The following is a 14863-nucleotide window of genomic DNA, read 5'->3' as shown; positions in this document are numbered from 1 at the left end:
ATAACACATGTACAATACACAAAAAATAATCATATCCCTAACACAGCTAGACATAGAAAAATTAAAAAAAAAAACATGACAGCACTCTTCAAGTGCTTTGCCATTAATAAAATAATCTCTTATCACCACTTAAAGATAACCCTGTTGTAAATCTAGTTTCTTGATGGAAATCATGTCCTGAAAGTGTTATTCAACCAGGGAAGGCTCAGCCAAGAGAGATAGAAAGCTAGAAAAAAAAAGGAAACCCCTCTGCTCTCAGTAGCGATAATCAAGACTGTGGACGTCTTGGATAATGTGATTGCTGCAGTCACAAATGACTTGCGTAGTCGCTTGAAAGTCAGGGTCTGCACAGTTAGCACATTTTACAGTGAGCCACAACATTTGTCAACCGCAAGGCGTTTTTTACATTAACATGATGTGAGTGATCTACTTCTTCACACAGACGTTCAGAGGTGGAGGGGGTTGGTGGGGGTGGTGGGGTGAGGTTGAGGTGGGGGAAGAGGAGGAGGCCAGGTCTTGTGGGAATTGGAATAAGCAAAGCGCTGCTGGCATCTGGTGGCATGCAAAGGAATATCACTCTATTAATTAGTCCTTTGTCCATATTTTCACCTAAAAGCAGATATTATACAGAAAGAGAGGAAAACTCAGAGGGAACAATTATACAGATGTGATCCTGCAGCTTAAGCCACAACACAATGCTAAGCTTTCACCACAGAGCCTGTTGTCCTTGAATCTATCTGTTGCCATTAAGGTGTGTTTTTAGAGTCCATTGAAGCTGGGTGATGAGCAGTACAGACAAGGTTGCCATGGAAAGGCAAGCGGAGTGAGATCACAAGCAGTATATAGAATCTTTTCATTTTGTCTAAATGAATAGATTCAGAAAGTTCGCCCATGCTCATCAGCCTACATTTCTGTCTGTTTCTCTCATCTAGTGTCACTGTCAAAGCTGTACAGAGCAGCACAAAGCAGTGTGGTCATCTCATCACATGCCCACACACAGCCATAAAGATGCCCATGTGGAGGCAGAAAAGGAAGTTGATAAAAATGCCACTTCTACATCATATTTACTCTGAAAGACCAAAGCTGGTGGTTCATGAGCATTATATGCATTTCATAAACATATAAATGCATCACTCAGGAACCTGGGATTTATGTTTACATGTATGTGTGGACATAAGGGGTGTTAAAGAGAGAAGGGGGCTTTTTCGTGTTTGTATATTCGTATGCACAAGACTGTGTGTGTGTGTGTGTGTGTGTGTGTGTGTGTGTGTGCAAATCAATGTGGCCAGATGAGACCAAAGCAATCCTGCACAGTCAAAGGAGTCAACGGTGGGAGTGCAGTCAGGGGAATCGGCATGGAAATTAAAATCACCTAGCACTCGGATTCCATTAGTGTCCGTGCCGCGGCAGCGGAAGGACCTCTGACAATTCAGATACACACAGTGAAATTGGTTCGGTGGAGGGAGCGAGAAAGGCCAGCACAAACCCCATGTTTACGCCTTCTCTTATTGGTTGGGGAGATAGACGCCTTCATCAGGGGTGGCACGCTTGGCTTGCCAGTGGTGCGTGCGAAACCATGCAAATAAATGAACAAATAAGCAATTCAGTTGAAACATCACTCTGCAACAGTAAGAGCAAATAGAGTAATAATGATAGTCCCCAGAAAGGAAATAAATAAGGTTGAGTCTGTTTTTTCTCCAAATGACAACTGTTCTTGGTCTTTTCCCCTGTCTGAAACTACACCTTGTTAAACAGACACATGGCCATAAGAAGATATCGTTTGTCTCGTTTGCTGTTGCGATATATTGACGCTGCGCTAAGAGCAACAGCGAGCTCAATATCAGTATGACTTCTATGTGGCTCTGTGCCTGGCCTGGAGCTGTAATGAGTTTTTTGTTGTTGTTGTTGTTGTTGTTGTTGTTGCTGTTTTGAGTGCTATGTTTGTTCTGCTTTACAGTTCCTCCTTCAGACCCCGTGGTGGAGGGCGGCCCTGTTGTACGTCTTAAGGCCCACACACCACACAACCTCACCTGCAGAGCCTCAGGAGCCAAACCTGCTGCTGAGATCACTTGGTACAGAGATGGAGAGGTCATGGAGACTGCAATTTATTCCAAGGTACAGTGAGAACAGATCTATGCCTAGCATTATCATTCAATCACTAACACCCACACAATATTACAAAACGTAACAGCAGGCAGGAATAAATGCAAAGCTATTCAAAACAGAAATATTTTCTCTTAGGGTATAATACTCCCTCCCTTTTTATTCCATTTCTCTTTTTATTTTTCTCATCTTTCTTCCATGGTCTCTCACTGTTTTTTTTCTATCGCCACCCTTCTCTCACAAGATTTGTTCGCTCACTCTCTGCAGTCCCCCTCCCATTTTCACTCATGCCTGACCCCCCTCTCCCACCTCTCCTCCTCTGCCTCCCCCACACTGCCTAACCCCCTCCACCCCCCTTTGCTCGCTAATGCAGCGACACTACAGCATAACTGGAGCATGCCAAAGCTCAGACAGGCATGAGTGTTTCATACAGTAGAGTTTCTGCAGAGAAGAAATCACCCACAACAATGCAGAAACACAATGGGGATGCGCCGGAGCGTAAGCCAGCCACGGCTGGGAAAGTGTCACATTTTTCATGCTCTCTGACCACGCTAAACGACGCTAAACGCCACATTTAAGGAGGCGAGAGCCTGCAGTGAGAAGGGAGGGAAGAGGAGAGGAGAGGAGAGGGGAGGGGAAGGGATGAGAGGAGAGGAGAGGAGAGGAAAGGGGAGGAGAGAAGAGGAGAGGAGAGGAGAGGAGAGGAGAGGAGAGGAGAGGAGAGGAGAGGAGAGGAGAGGAGAGGAGAGGAGAGGAGAGGAGGAACACCGGGGAAAGAAACAATATAGTGAACTGGTGAGATTACTTTGTGGAAAAACAGAGAGAATTTCCTAACATTAAGAAGTGATGCTGGGGGTAGAGAATGCTTTGTCTGAGTGAGTTGTGGTGACAGGTGATATGATTTGATCTAGCAGAAAAATGCTTTTTGTGTGTCTGGCTGGGCCTGGTCCATTGATTTGGCTGTCCAGGGAAAAGGCTCAGCTTGCCCTTGCTCTTTTCCAAAAATGTGTGACACTTTTTCTTCACTGTCACCACCCAAAAAACACACACACACACAGGCACCTTTATGTGTAGAAATATGTGTCACTAGAAACTGAATTTGAATCATTTATATATGAATATGAATCGTTCAACTTGAATGATTACATTAAAAAACTGAATTTGAATCACATAATTTGAATTTGTGTTGATTAACTTGAATAATTGCATTGAAAAACGGAATCTGAATAGTATAATTTGAAGTTGAATTTATTAGTTTGGAGCTGAATTCCAAGAAACTTGAAACTGAATATTATGAAATTTAATTCAGTTGCTCTGAAAGTTGATCCCACTGGAAATTCAACTCTATATACTTCTACATTCAGCTCTCACAATTCAAATTCAGTTCTTGCAATTCAATTTGAGTTTAATGAGACACACATCCAGTCGTTGAGGAAGCGCAATTGAGTGCAGATTCACAGAGCTCCTTTTCACGTACTATAATGACTATTTTCTCTCAACGATATCGACAACCAATGAGAGCTAGATATTTTTAAAGCCTGAAAGTGTTTTAAAAGCCTTTTAAAGTGTTTTCTCTATTATATGTAAAAACTGTAGTTTTATGTCTTGCCTTTCTTTTAATTTTTTGCCCGATCTGTCGCCATGGAAACATTTTGGCCTGAATGGGCTTCTGTTATTGTATCATAAATGGATCAAGTTCATTTTTGAAATTTTTCTCTGTACACGATACTCCGAGCTGAATGCCATCAGTTTTAAGTATGTTGAAGCATGATCAAAGGCTCGATTCACAGGTTTTTATAAAAGTATTATGTATATGAATCTGTGAATATGCATTCAATTGCTTTTCCTCAATGACCAGATATGCGTCTCAGTGAACTGAAATTGAATTGCAAGAACTAAATTTGAACTGCGAGAACTGAACTAAAAATGTTGAGAACTGAATGTGGATGTATATAGAGTTGAATTTTCAGTGAGGTTCAAATATAGTTTCAGAGCAACTGAATTCAAGTTTATTGCATTTCAGTTCCAAACTAATTGATTCAATTTCAAATTATGCTGTTCAGATTCCATTTTTCAATGCAATTATTCGAGTTAAACAATACAAATTTAAATTATGTGATTCAAATTCAGTTTTTGAATGCAATTATTCAAGTGGAGCAATTGAAATTCAAATATAAATGATTCAAATTCAATAAAAATTCAAATTCAGTTTCTAGTGACACATATTTCTGTCCATACACCTTGGCCAATACAGTATTTTCCTTGTGTTTGTGTATGTGTGTATGTGTGTGTGTGTGTGTGTGTGTGTGTATGCAGGAGAGAGCAGTCAGCCTTATCCTCAGAATCTACACCTTTCCTCACTTAGGCGTATTGATTTCTGTGAGCAGTAAATAGATTTAGAAGATGATGACAAACAAGGAGCGCTGACGGGGAACACTCTCAGAAATGTGTGAACAGCACAATATCCCCTGCTGCATCATAAAATATATGATTTAACTGCCATGCCAAAGAACAGGATGGCAATTTTAATGCCTCAGACATGAGAAATAAGACTTTCTGGGTGTCATAGAGATATTCCTAAGAATATGCCCACAGAAATGGCAAGTGACTTGCCGGTGCCACACTGAGCAGATTTTCAGTTTTATTCGAATGTAATGGAGTCTCTCTCTCTAAAGTATAACGTATAAATTGTTGCTCGGACTTTCAGCAACATCTAACAGTTACTCTGAATTCTGTAGACACCGATGGAGGATGGGAAGAGAGAGACGGCTGTCAGTATGCTTCCAATCGTCCCAGAGGACAGTGACTCTGGACGCACCTACACCTGCAGGGTTCTTAACCCAGCTGCCCCTGCTGGACGACAGACATCCATCACTATCAATGTCCAGCGTGAGTATCCCAGCATCAGCTTGTCTCTAAAGACCACCAAAATACCTATCAGTACTGTAGCAGAGTTCAACTATATAAAATTGTAAAGTACATTCAATTTTGCCCATAATTCTGAAGTCCACTGATGTTTTCAGTCCACTGGTGCAATTTAAGAGCTTTAGTTTAATAAAAAATGGTGCCTATTACATTCATATAAGTAACATAAAGGTTTTCCGTCTCACAGACCCTCCTTCAGTGACTCTATCAGTCCAACCACAGACTGTGACCGAGGGTGCCAAGGTTCTATTCATCTGCTCTGCTTCAGCCCACCCAGAAATCACTGGATACAGGTATCCATCCTTCTTTTTAATCTCAGTTGTTTACTTTGTTCCTCCTTCCCTGTACAGAGAGCCAGTGCACATTAATGTCTATGATTGTGATACAGTACAATCATATTCCAGCATAGGGTATGCTGCAAACAAGCCACCCAGGGCAAACAGCAAGAAAAACAGCGCAAGGATGTCAAGTGTTTAGTAGATTCATCAGGTTAAATGGGCTGCTTGATTGGCAGCGTTTGATTGTGATTGGCACAAGCCATGAATCAGCTAATAGCCACTTTGATACGCATGGCTAAGTACCTTCCCTGAACTAATGCGACTGTATAATGTGATTATTCTTCTGTCCCAGGTGGTCGAAAGGAGGAGTTCCCATCTCCGAAGCAAATGGGGACAGCCTTGAGGTGACAGTGGACTACTCCTACTTCACAGACCCCGTCTCCTGCGAGGTGTCCAACTCTGTGGGCAGCACTAATGTCAGCACACTGGTTGATGTCCAATGTGAGTTTAACTGCAGGAAAACTTTGTATTTTGAGCTTTTTTAGAGGTATGTGTTATTCTAGAAACAGTCTCTTATTGATTTTAACTGGCTTTCTGTGTTGCTTCACCCTAGTTGGCCCCAGACTGCTGTCAGAGCCTAAGCCAATGACAGTGGATATTGGGATGGATGCTGCCTTTACTTGCGCATGGACTGGAAACCCTCCTTTGACCCTGGCCTGGACCAAGCAGGGCTCGAGCGTGGTAAGGCAACAAACACTAGTCACCACCTTATCTTGGTGATAAAGCTTCAGCACCTCCCCTCAACACCATCCCTCCAGGGAGAAACATTCACACATGGCCTTGAGGCACGAATCCTTCACACTTTTCCCCCACACATTATTTTTCAGGCTTAATCTTCAACACCTGCTCTCACTATGCTCCCTGAGGGCTAAAGCCTCTGGCAGAAAACTGTCTGTCCACTGACAAATTCATACAGCATCATCAGGGCACATGACATGCTGTCTTAACACTAACTCAATCAATCGATCAATCAACCGATCAGTCAACCAGTCAGCTAAGGCAGGGTTCAAACTAACAGAATTACATCATCTACAGCAGCATTAAAAAAAAACCCAACTGCACGTAGGGGGAAAAAATGGGACATCTCCACCTTCACTTTACATCATCCTGGTAAAAGTCTTTCAGCACACACCATCAGTGGGGACATCCCATAGGAGCTTCTCTCCTGGCAACTAATATAATTTCTGAGGTGATGCTGGAGAAAACACCCCTAGTAAAGAATGCTCCAGGTTTGGCGTAAGCAATGCTCTTATCTCAAAGAGTGAATGCTTTCAGCCCCTCTGAGGGAAAAGCGTAGGCATTTTTCTAATCCACCCACTGCCACTGTCCCTCACACAGCCACGAGTAATGGATTAATTGGGTTACTCCATAAGTGTGTTGAAATAAAAAATTGGAGAGAGCAAGAAGAGGGGGTGTGGAAAGGGAGGGAGCGTGTACGACGGAGCAGGGGTAAATGGATTAATCACAGCTTGATGGAATGACAGGATCAATGAGCTAAGGAGTGAGTGAGTGTAGCAGCTCCAAAGGCTAAAGCCCACTCACACCATAGTACGCTCCGTTCTGTCCCTACTGTTTAATTACAACAATGTCCCCAGCAGCACGGTCACTCAGCGGTGGCTGGAGTGTTTAATGCTGTGATTAAAGCTCTTCACAATGAAATTAAACTCAAACCACCAGCATTTGTTACAATGGCCAGCCCACCTCTGTGCTGCCTCCACAATGAGCGTGCCACTGATAAAGGTCCTGCAGTCTCCTTTTGTCTGCCTCCTTTCCCCACCACCTCACTCTTTCTTGCTCTAACACACTTTTCACTTGTCTCTCTGGATATCTCGCTAGGTGCTCAGTAATGGTAACACCTTGCAGCTTAAGGCTGTTACCCAGGAGGATGCTGGAACATACACCTGCAAGGCCATTGTACCTCGGATTGGAGTTGCAGAAAGGGATGTCACTCTTACTGTAAATGGTGAGTGCCTTCCTTTCAGAGGTTGCACGGTTGCTTGTAATGTTTAGACTGATTTGTTAAATAAGTAGCATCAAATTTATATCTGATGATTTGGTGTTGGTCAATATTTCAAATTATTTTATATTATAATTATATTGATTTTTCTTTTTTTTTTCATTTCTCTGCTTTGCTGTCTTTCTTTCTTCTTCACACCAGGCCCACCTATCATCACAGCGGAGGCCACACAGCATGCTGTCAAGCACTCCAAGGGCAAGCTGGAGTGCCGGGTGGGAAGCAGCCCTTCGCCTGATAAAATTGTAAGTGAACCTCTTGTTTTTGCTTTGCGTCACTCACTTATGTTGGGGAGCTTACTTTCACCGTGTTCCTCCTAGTCACACCCACATGAGAGCGATCACTCAGTGTGGCTTTACCCCTGACCTCGCCTTCACACCTATGCACCAGCACATTTCCACCTCACTTGCTAATAGATACATACACACACACACACACACATATTCACAACTGTAATTGCATAGACATTGACTGGAGAGATAGTAGAGTTGGGGGAACTGCGGGAGACTGGCTTCCTGCAGGTTTCAGCCAAACTGCATTCAATTAGCGGCCCAAGAGGCATCACTCGGCTGACCCTGTTGAACTGCTGAAGGTACGCTGGGCTGAGAGAAGATAATTAGGGTGTGAGGAGGAGTGAGAGACAGGTGCCCTGCTAGCCCTCTGCTAGAGACAGTAGAGAGGAGCCTTATTTCATAGTGCAGCTACCTAACCTCCTTAGGCTTCACCTGCAGGGCAGACGTAGGAGGCAGCTTAAACATGAGCCTGTGAGCTGTGTCAGCCTTGGAGCACCTTAGAGGTCGACGGAGAGAAAGCGGAACAAGAGAGAAAAACCAGTGTTCAGTCAGCGGCTGGCAGGGATCTAAGGATAAACAGCCATTCAGGCCTCTGCTTTGCTCGCCAGTGAGGAATTCTACATAGAAATGTTTCTTACTCTCTTGTTTCCCTTGCTCCTTTTCACAGGTGTGGACTTTTGGTGACATGAGTCTTTCCTCTGGTTCTTCCGGCCGTTACTCAGTGCAGACAGTAACCAGCGACCATGGTGTTGTGTCTTCTCTGGTGCTGTCTGAGACTCTGGCACAGGATTTCCAGCTGCGCTACAACTGCACTGCTTGGAACCGCTTCGGCACTGGCACCGCCCTGGTCACACTGAAGGAGCAAGGTACAAACTGACAGTAGTAATAATCCCCACCAGAGCCCTCTTCAGAAGTTGTAGTGATACTCTCAATCGTTGTTGGGAGGAGGAACAGTTTAGGTGAAAGCAGTGCTCCTGTCGTGTGCTTATCTTAATTATACTCTTCTAATCAATATGATTTAATCAGCAGATGGTTCCCTTAATGAATATGTTTGCCCCCATAACATAGATATTGATTGGGGACAAAAGTCAATGGGCCTCATTCACAAACAGTGTGTATGCACAAATCTGTGCTTAAACTGTGCATATGAACGTTTTAAGCACAAATCCGCGATTCATCAATATGTTCTTACCTGAATTTGTTCTCAGTCTGCAAACAAAAAAAATGATATAGTCAATATTTATTCAATGTAAACAGTATATCAGAACCACAATTATTTAAAAAGAAATATTGGGCCTAAATATACAACATTTAAAAGTGTGAAATTGCTAATAATACACAATTTATTTACTAATTATAGAATCAATAGCCAAGATGTTGTAATCCATAAATCATCATTATAAATGTAATGAAATTATTAATTTATTAAAATTGTCCTGTTCCCACTTTTAGATGACAATAGCAGTAGAGATTTATTTAGATCAGTTCCACAGATCTACACGTTTACCAACCTTTTATTTTGTTAAGGATATACAATCTGTCTGGCTTCTACCTTTGAAACTATTGTTTGCATTTCACTTGCAGTAAAGGTTTTTTTTTTACATTTTTACCATCATGGCCCTCTTTGCAGTGAATGACAGCTCTCGCCACTGCTGCACCACTCCAACACAACTTTCCTTATATAGAAAAACAGGGGCGTGTTAGTATGCTAATTTCCGATAGCAGGCATGCGCCTGTCAATCTAGAATGATTCTGATTGACTAAGATATACACGGTGGTAAGAACAAAAAATGGCCGGTGCGCACGTGTCATGAATCCGACAGTTATTTTGCATGCACACTTATTTTGTGTGCAAAGTAAGAACATTTCTACACACATATTAGTGAATGAGGCTCAATGACAGGAAGCCCCATGTTTTTGCGGTTGGGCTCATAAGTTCTATCACTGTTTCAGACCTACAGGCCTTTAAGTGATCTTAAATTTAGACACTAGTACTACTACACTGGTGCTAGTGGAAGCCTTTGTTGCAGCAGACACCAAAAATAAGGTCCTCGCCAGTAATTTACATCAACGTAGCAGAGTGGGGTCTCCAGAGAAATGGGCAGCGGTATCTCCTGGAATCTCTAATTAGATTACTGTCTATTGCTTCATTGCATGTCAGGCCTTGTTACCCTTCTTTCAGAGAGATTAGAGACAATAGGCAGGCTGTGGGATGCCAGATTGCCCGCATGAGCATACGCTAGCTGTGAGAAGGCCAGGGCTTACTGCAGATGAATTTTTATAGACGATGACGTTTCTCGGATTAGCAAGACAAATTAATGGATCTCTTTCTTTCTTTTGCTCTGATCTGCACGTTCTTGACACTGACAGTTATGCTCTACCATCTCTCATTTCATCCCTCCCCTTCTCTCGACAACCATCTACCCCCACCCCCTATGCCACACTTTTCTTCTATTACTGTTCTTGTTACAGAAGCCCTGCCTATGTTGATAATTGTTGGTGGAGCAGTTGGTGGAGGCTGTGTGCTGCTCATCTGTGTCATTACTCTGGTCTCCCTCTGCTGCAGGCACACAGGCAAAGGTGAGCTCAACGGTTAGTATGGGCAAGAGGGTCAACAGCCAATTTTTCAAATCAAACACACAGAAGTCTTTCTTCATTTGTGAGCTGAAAATTCAATTTTGTGTCAAGTAAAACACTTCTTTTAAATCCCCTTAGGTAAGAGGTGCACCCGCCTGTCCAAGAGTGACATCAGAGTTCAGATTGTTCATAGTGATCACAACGCTACACGTGGCAACGATGACGAGGAGGATGTCAAAGAGCCCATGGTAAATACTTATTTGAACCGCCTATGTATGCCAGATACATCTGTTAATGGTTAGAGAAAATTCACATTAACAGTGTAATGTAATGCGGAGACTTTTGTTCTTATTCCGAGTGAGGTCTTGTTCATCCTAGTAATTCTTCAAAAATGCTCGGTCTTCCCTCAGGCTCCGAACAGCAGCGAGTCTCCTGGGACATCTCGCACAGAACACAGCGACCTCCTAGAAGAGGAGGAGGATGAAAGATCGGACATCAAGGTAAAACTGAAAATACTCATTTGAAGAAACACACAGAATAGCAAGTATGCATCATTTTCATCCACAATACAAATTTCTGAGCTATGCAAAATGTTAATGATGTACTATTCTCTGTGTCCATCGTAGGACCCCACCAATGGGTACTATAATGTCCGTGGCCATGAAGACCGCCATATCCGCAGCAGTGGATTCTCTGAATATGTGCCCAACTCTCGGCCTGTTTACACACCATCGCAGCTGCCTTCCCCCAGCCCTGTGTATGGTCAGCATGGCACCCAGCAGCGCATCTACGACTTCTCCCACCGATACGCAACCACCACAGTGACCCCATCCTCATATGAACAGCAGCAAGCTGCCCAGCAGCAGCCCGCACAGTCAGTCAGCATTTATCCCACTGACCCCCTCTACAGCGGCTCTGCTTATCTGCCTGCTACCTATAGCCGCGCCTTCACTAGCTACGTTAAGCCCGCCTCTTATGAGAAGGTGGATGCATATGACCAATCGGATCAGGCCAGCAAGGTGTCCAGCTCATCCCGCTTCTCTTATGCCTCCTCACAAGTGTCCTCCCAGCAGTCTGACTATGGCCGGCCCTCACAACGTATGCAGACTCATGTCTGATTGGACAAAAAATATTGGAGAAAAGATGAGTATGGGAGCAGTGAGTAGATAACCATTGTCACCTCCACATACATGTGTGGCTGGACTAACATGAACAGAGACTTTCTTTACTTGGACGGTCCTTCAAGGGCATGTTTGGACAGTATTTGGAGGGAGTCATGTGATTTAGGTTATGGGATAACCAACCTTTGTTTGTTGTGGCGAATGGCGGGATCTACAAAAATGCTAACTGTAGAGCTCCTGAGCTGGAGAATTCAGCTGATTGTGATGTTCAAGTCAAACTTATAATTACAGTGTGATACCTCACCGGGTTATCTCTACATGATGACCACCCAAACAAGGGCCAACTAGAAAACAAACAAAATGCATCTCCTGAATTTGGGTGGCCAAAACAACTGGGTTAGCTGTTTACCTGCATTCCAGAGTTTACTTTGTGTCAACACTAAATATCAAACAACTCTGAAAGAAGATATTAAAAGTTAAGACACATTTGACGAAAAAAACAGATATGAACAACCTATTGTTGTCTGTCATTTGGTGTTTTGTTGGCATGCGAAAGGAATTCTAAGCACATTTGTGTCTCTATCATCAACAAAAGACTGAGCTATCCACAGAGACAGACATAAACTATTCTGCACAACAGGCTAGTTGTAGGCTACTGTATGAAGAGTTAATTCAGCGGTGGAATACTTTTGGCCTGAGCCATATTCCTGGAGCTTCGTCTGATAACAACCCTAACATGTTGGACTTAGCGGTGTTGCTTTCCGGTGGATAAAAGAAGGAGATATGAAGAGAATGTGTATTTTAGCCTTCATTTTAATGGAAGACTATGTGTTAACTGTGTTGTACCAAGATGGACAAGGAAAGGCCATGAAAACCCAAAGATGGTGATAATTGTATAGGGTAAAGGGGGGGCAGAGGTGGAGACTGAATACTGCATTCCTACCCCTGGTACTGTTCTCTACTGTGTTTACTGATCGTGGAATGAAGAGTAGGGTATTACCAGAACAATCAAATGTGGTGGTTTGGAAAATGGTGGCAATCTTGAACTTGAAATAAACTTGAATGCAACGTCAACTTCAGCAGGCTCAGTTGGGCTAAGACGTGTAAGGCAGTCCTACATTGGACCATATGCTCTCAAGTTTTGCAACTCAATCAAATTGTCTCAATATGTTTACAAGAAACAGTACTACCCTGAAACACTAAATATCTGTACAAATGGCTGAGCCCATACTTTCTCTCTGTTGCATGCAAATGATGTGTCTAGTGAAAATCTTCAGCGTTTATATTCATGTCCATTTCATGTTTGAGACATTGGTTTCTGCACCTGGCCCAGTTGCATTCCACTTCCTGGATGTTTCAGTATGGACGCCTGTACTGCCATTTGTCTAAAAAGCTGTTTCCAGGCAGCCTGATGAGAGAACAAATGACCCTTAAAGTGAGGAAGCAAACATCATCGCTTGTCTTTATTTTTATATTTTATATAAGCCTTAATGTACAGCTTGTAAGCTGCTCTATTGTAAAGTACTTTATATACATATGTATCTATCTTGGTTGATTTATTTGGATCCACAGATTTTCTTCTCTAAGTTGTTCATCAATCACTGAATGCTTTTTATGCTTTTTGGAACACAACTAATTGCCATTTGTTTGTTCATTCTTTTAATAATGTATTAAGAATTTTATTTGCTAAAAATGAGCTATCGTACCTTTGTACACATATTTATATTTAAATAAAACCATTTCCGATAAAGAACTGGCTGGTGTGAATCCTGAGAGTTAATCAGCCCAGTGAGTAGCTTCATTGGGCATGGGGAGCAGTGACAAACAAAGCTTCCCATGTAGCAACAATGATGAATACATAAATTAGCGGCACTGTCTATGTTGATTTTCCTATTCCCCCAGTGGTGTGCTGCTTTTAATGAAGACAGATGAGATAGTAGAACCCCCACTGTATGCGTAACTGCCTCCCAGAGCCAACGTGCCCATCTTGGAGGGTAATAAGATAGAGCTGTGACAAAGGTAGGCATTATTTGACAATATGAGTTAATCTTGTCACCTCTGTTCCCCAGGTAGGTACGCTGCTCGCGACGGGGAGGAGAGGTACATGCTCATTACAATTCTACAGTGAGAAGGGACAAGGTCTCACAAGACACACATTTGTTATGCACAACATAAAACGAGACAAGATCCACTCAAAGACAAATAAAACAGGTAATGTAATTAGGTACTGAGGAATCAGATAAAAGATGTTTATTACCATGATTCTTTCATATAAAAACATACACAAACAAACAAAGAAAGGATATAAAGTGTGTCAATAATTCAAATCAGAGTCACAGTGTACAATGAAATCTATCTAAAACTTGGCCTATACTTTCTGAAAAATACACATTTAGACTTGCAATGTTTAACTGTAAGGCTCTATGGAATTAATATAAAAGGCCCACAGAGCAATACCCTCATTAATTTTTTTCCCCTTCAATAAATAATACTAATCTTTGGTTTGCTTATCCGGGATATAATATTTCCAGGATAAGTCAGAGATGAAGGCAAATGGTGTAAAAGAAGCCATCCAGTCAAATCTTAGATTAAAAAGTTGATTGAGGTGATCATGGCCGAAGAGAAGAGACACTCACTGGGATAAGAGCTCATTGCATTGCTCTGGCAACCAGTGAAAACCCCTCGGATTTGCTTCAGCTCTCAGGTGTGTGTGACTGAAGACCCCAATCACCCTGAGCTTAACTGGAGACCTGTGCAAAAGCCAACTGGATCTAATCCTCATCCTCCGCCCCGCTTTTGAATATAACATTTTGGCAAATCATTCACAGACCTGGCAAGGCCAGTAAGCATTTGTAAATATAAAACAGAAATACTCAGAACCCCTGTTAAGATCAACAATAACTTAAAACAACTTAAGCATCCCTCCGGTCTCAGATCAGCATTCTTCAAGGATCATCCTGCTGTTTTTGCTTTTTTTTTTAGCCCACTAACTACAAGTCTGGTATACTTAACATCACTGCTGGCAATTTTCCAAAGCAAACCATGGGCTTTTAGATTGATTAATGCATTTTATACCTTACAGGCAGCTACTGCTTTTCATTCATTTAAGTATAATATGAAAATGCACCTTCAGAGTTTTAAGCATTTTTGTTTTTTGTCAAACTTGCATTATCATCACATGGTAATGCGGTTGTCTCGGCAAGTTGAAATTTATACTTTACTGATAAAAACTGAAACTAATGGCTGCCTAGCAGATAAGTAGATAAAAAAGCTTTAATCAACCTAAAAACCTATGCTATGCTTTGGAAAATGGTTGGCAGTAATGTGTGAGTGCCTTGTAGCAAACGACTAAAACTAGCATTATGTTCCTTTAAGATACTTGATAAATAAAACCCCAAATTTAAAGCTATCTACAGCATGAGCTACTGACAAAGTGCAAAATTAACTGCCGCCCAAAAAGATGAAGACATCTTACCTTTTTAGAAATACATA

General features: G+C 42.2%; 1 protein-coding gene across 3 annotated transcripts in view; it reads left to right on the top strand.

Moving 5' to 3' along the window:
• kirrel3l (kirre like nephrin family adhesion molecule 3, like) overlaps window positions 1-12138 on the top strand; it is a 34023-nt gene extending 21885 nt beyond the window's left edge. For 2 of the 3 annotated variants that reach the window (XM_044359967.1, XM_044359966.1), the window contains exons 4-15: window positions 1958-2115; window positions 4842-4992; window positions 5216-5321; window positions 5659-5807; window positions 5920-6047; window positions 7203-7329; window positions 7525-7625; window positions 8341-8539; window positions 10146-10265; window positions 10389-10498; window positions 10661-10750; window positions 10877-12138. In XM_044359967.1, coding sequence (XP_044215902.1) covers window positions 1958-2115; window positions 4842-4992; window positions 5216-5321; window positions 5659-5807; window positions 5920-6047; window positions 7203-7329; window positions 7525-7625; window positions 8341-8539; window positions 10146-10265; window positions 10389-10498; window positions 10661-10750; window positions 10877-11368 — 1931 coding nt within the window. In that variant the 3' untranslated portion in view covers window positions 11369-12138. The remainder of the gene's footprint in view (window positions 1-1957; window positions 2116-4841; window positions 4993-5215; window positions 5322-5658; window positions 5808-5919; window positions 6048-7202; window positions 7330-7524; window positions 7626-8340; window positions 8540-10145; window positions 10266-10388; window positions 10499-10660; window positions 10751-10876) is intronic. The other variant, XM_044359968.1, reaches the window with a different exon arrangement.
• The last annotated feature ends 2725 nt before the right edge of the window (window positions 12139-14863 follow it).

The sequence above is a fragment of the Thunnus albacares genome, chromosome 8, assembly GCF_914725855.1.
Source record: "Thunnus albacares chromosome 8, fThuAlb1.1, whole genome shotgun sequence".
Taxonomy (NCBI): Eukaryota; Metazoa; Chordata; class Actinopteri; order Scombriformes; family Scombridae; genus Thunnus; species Thunnus albacares.
Note: the sequence above shows the minus strand (reverse complement) of the source record. Positions and strands in the feature narration are given on the sequence as shown.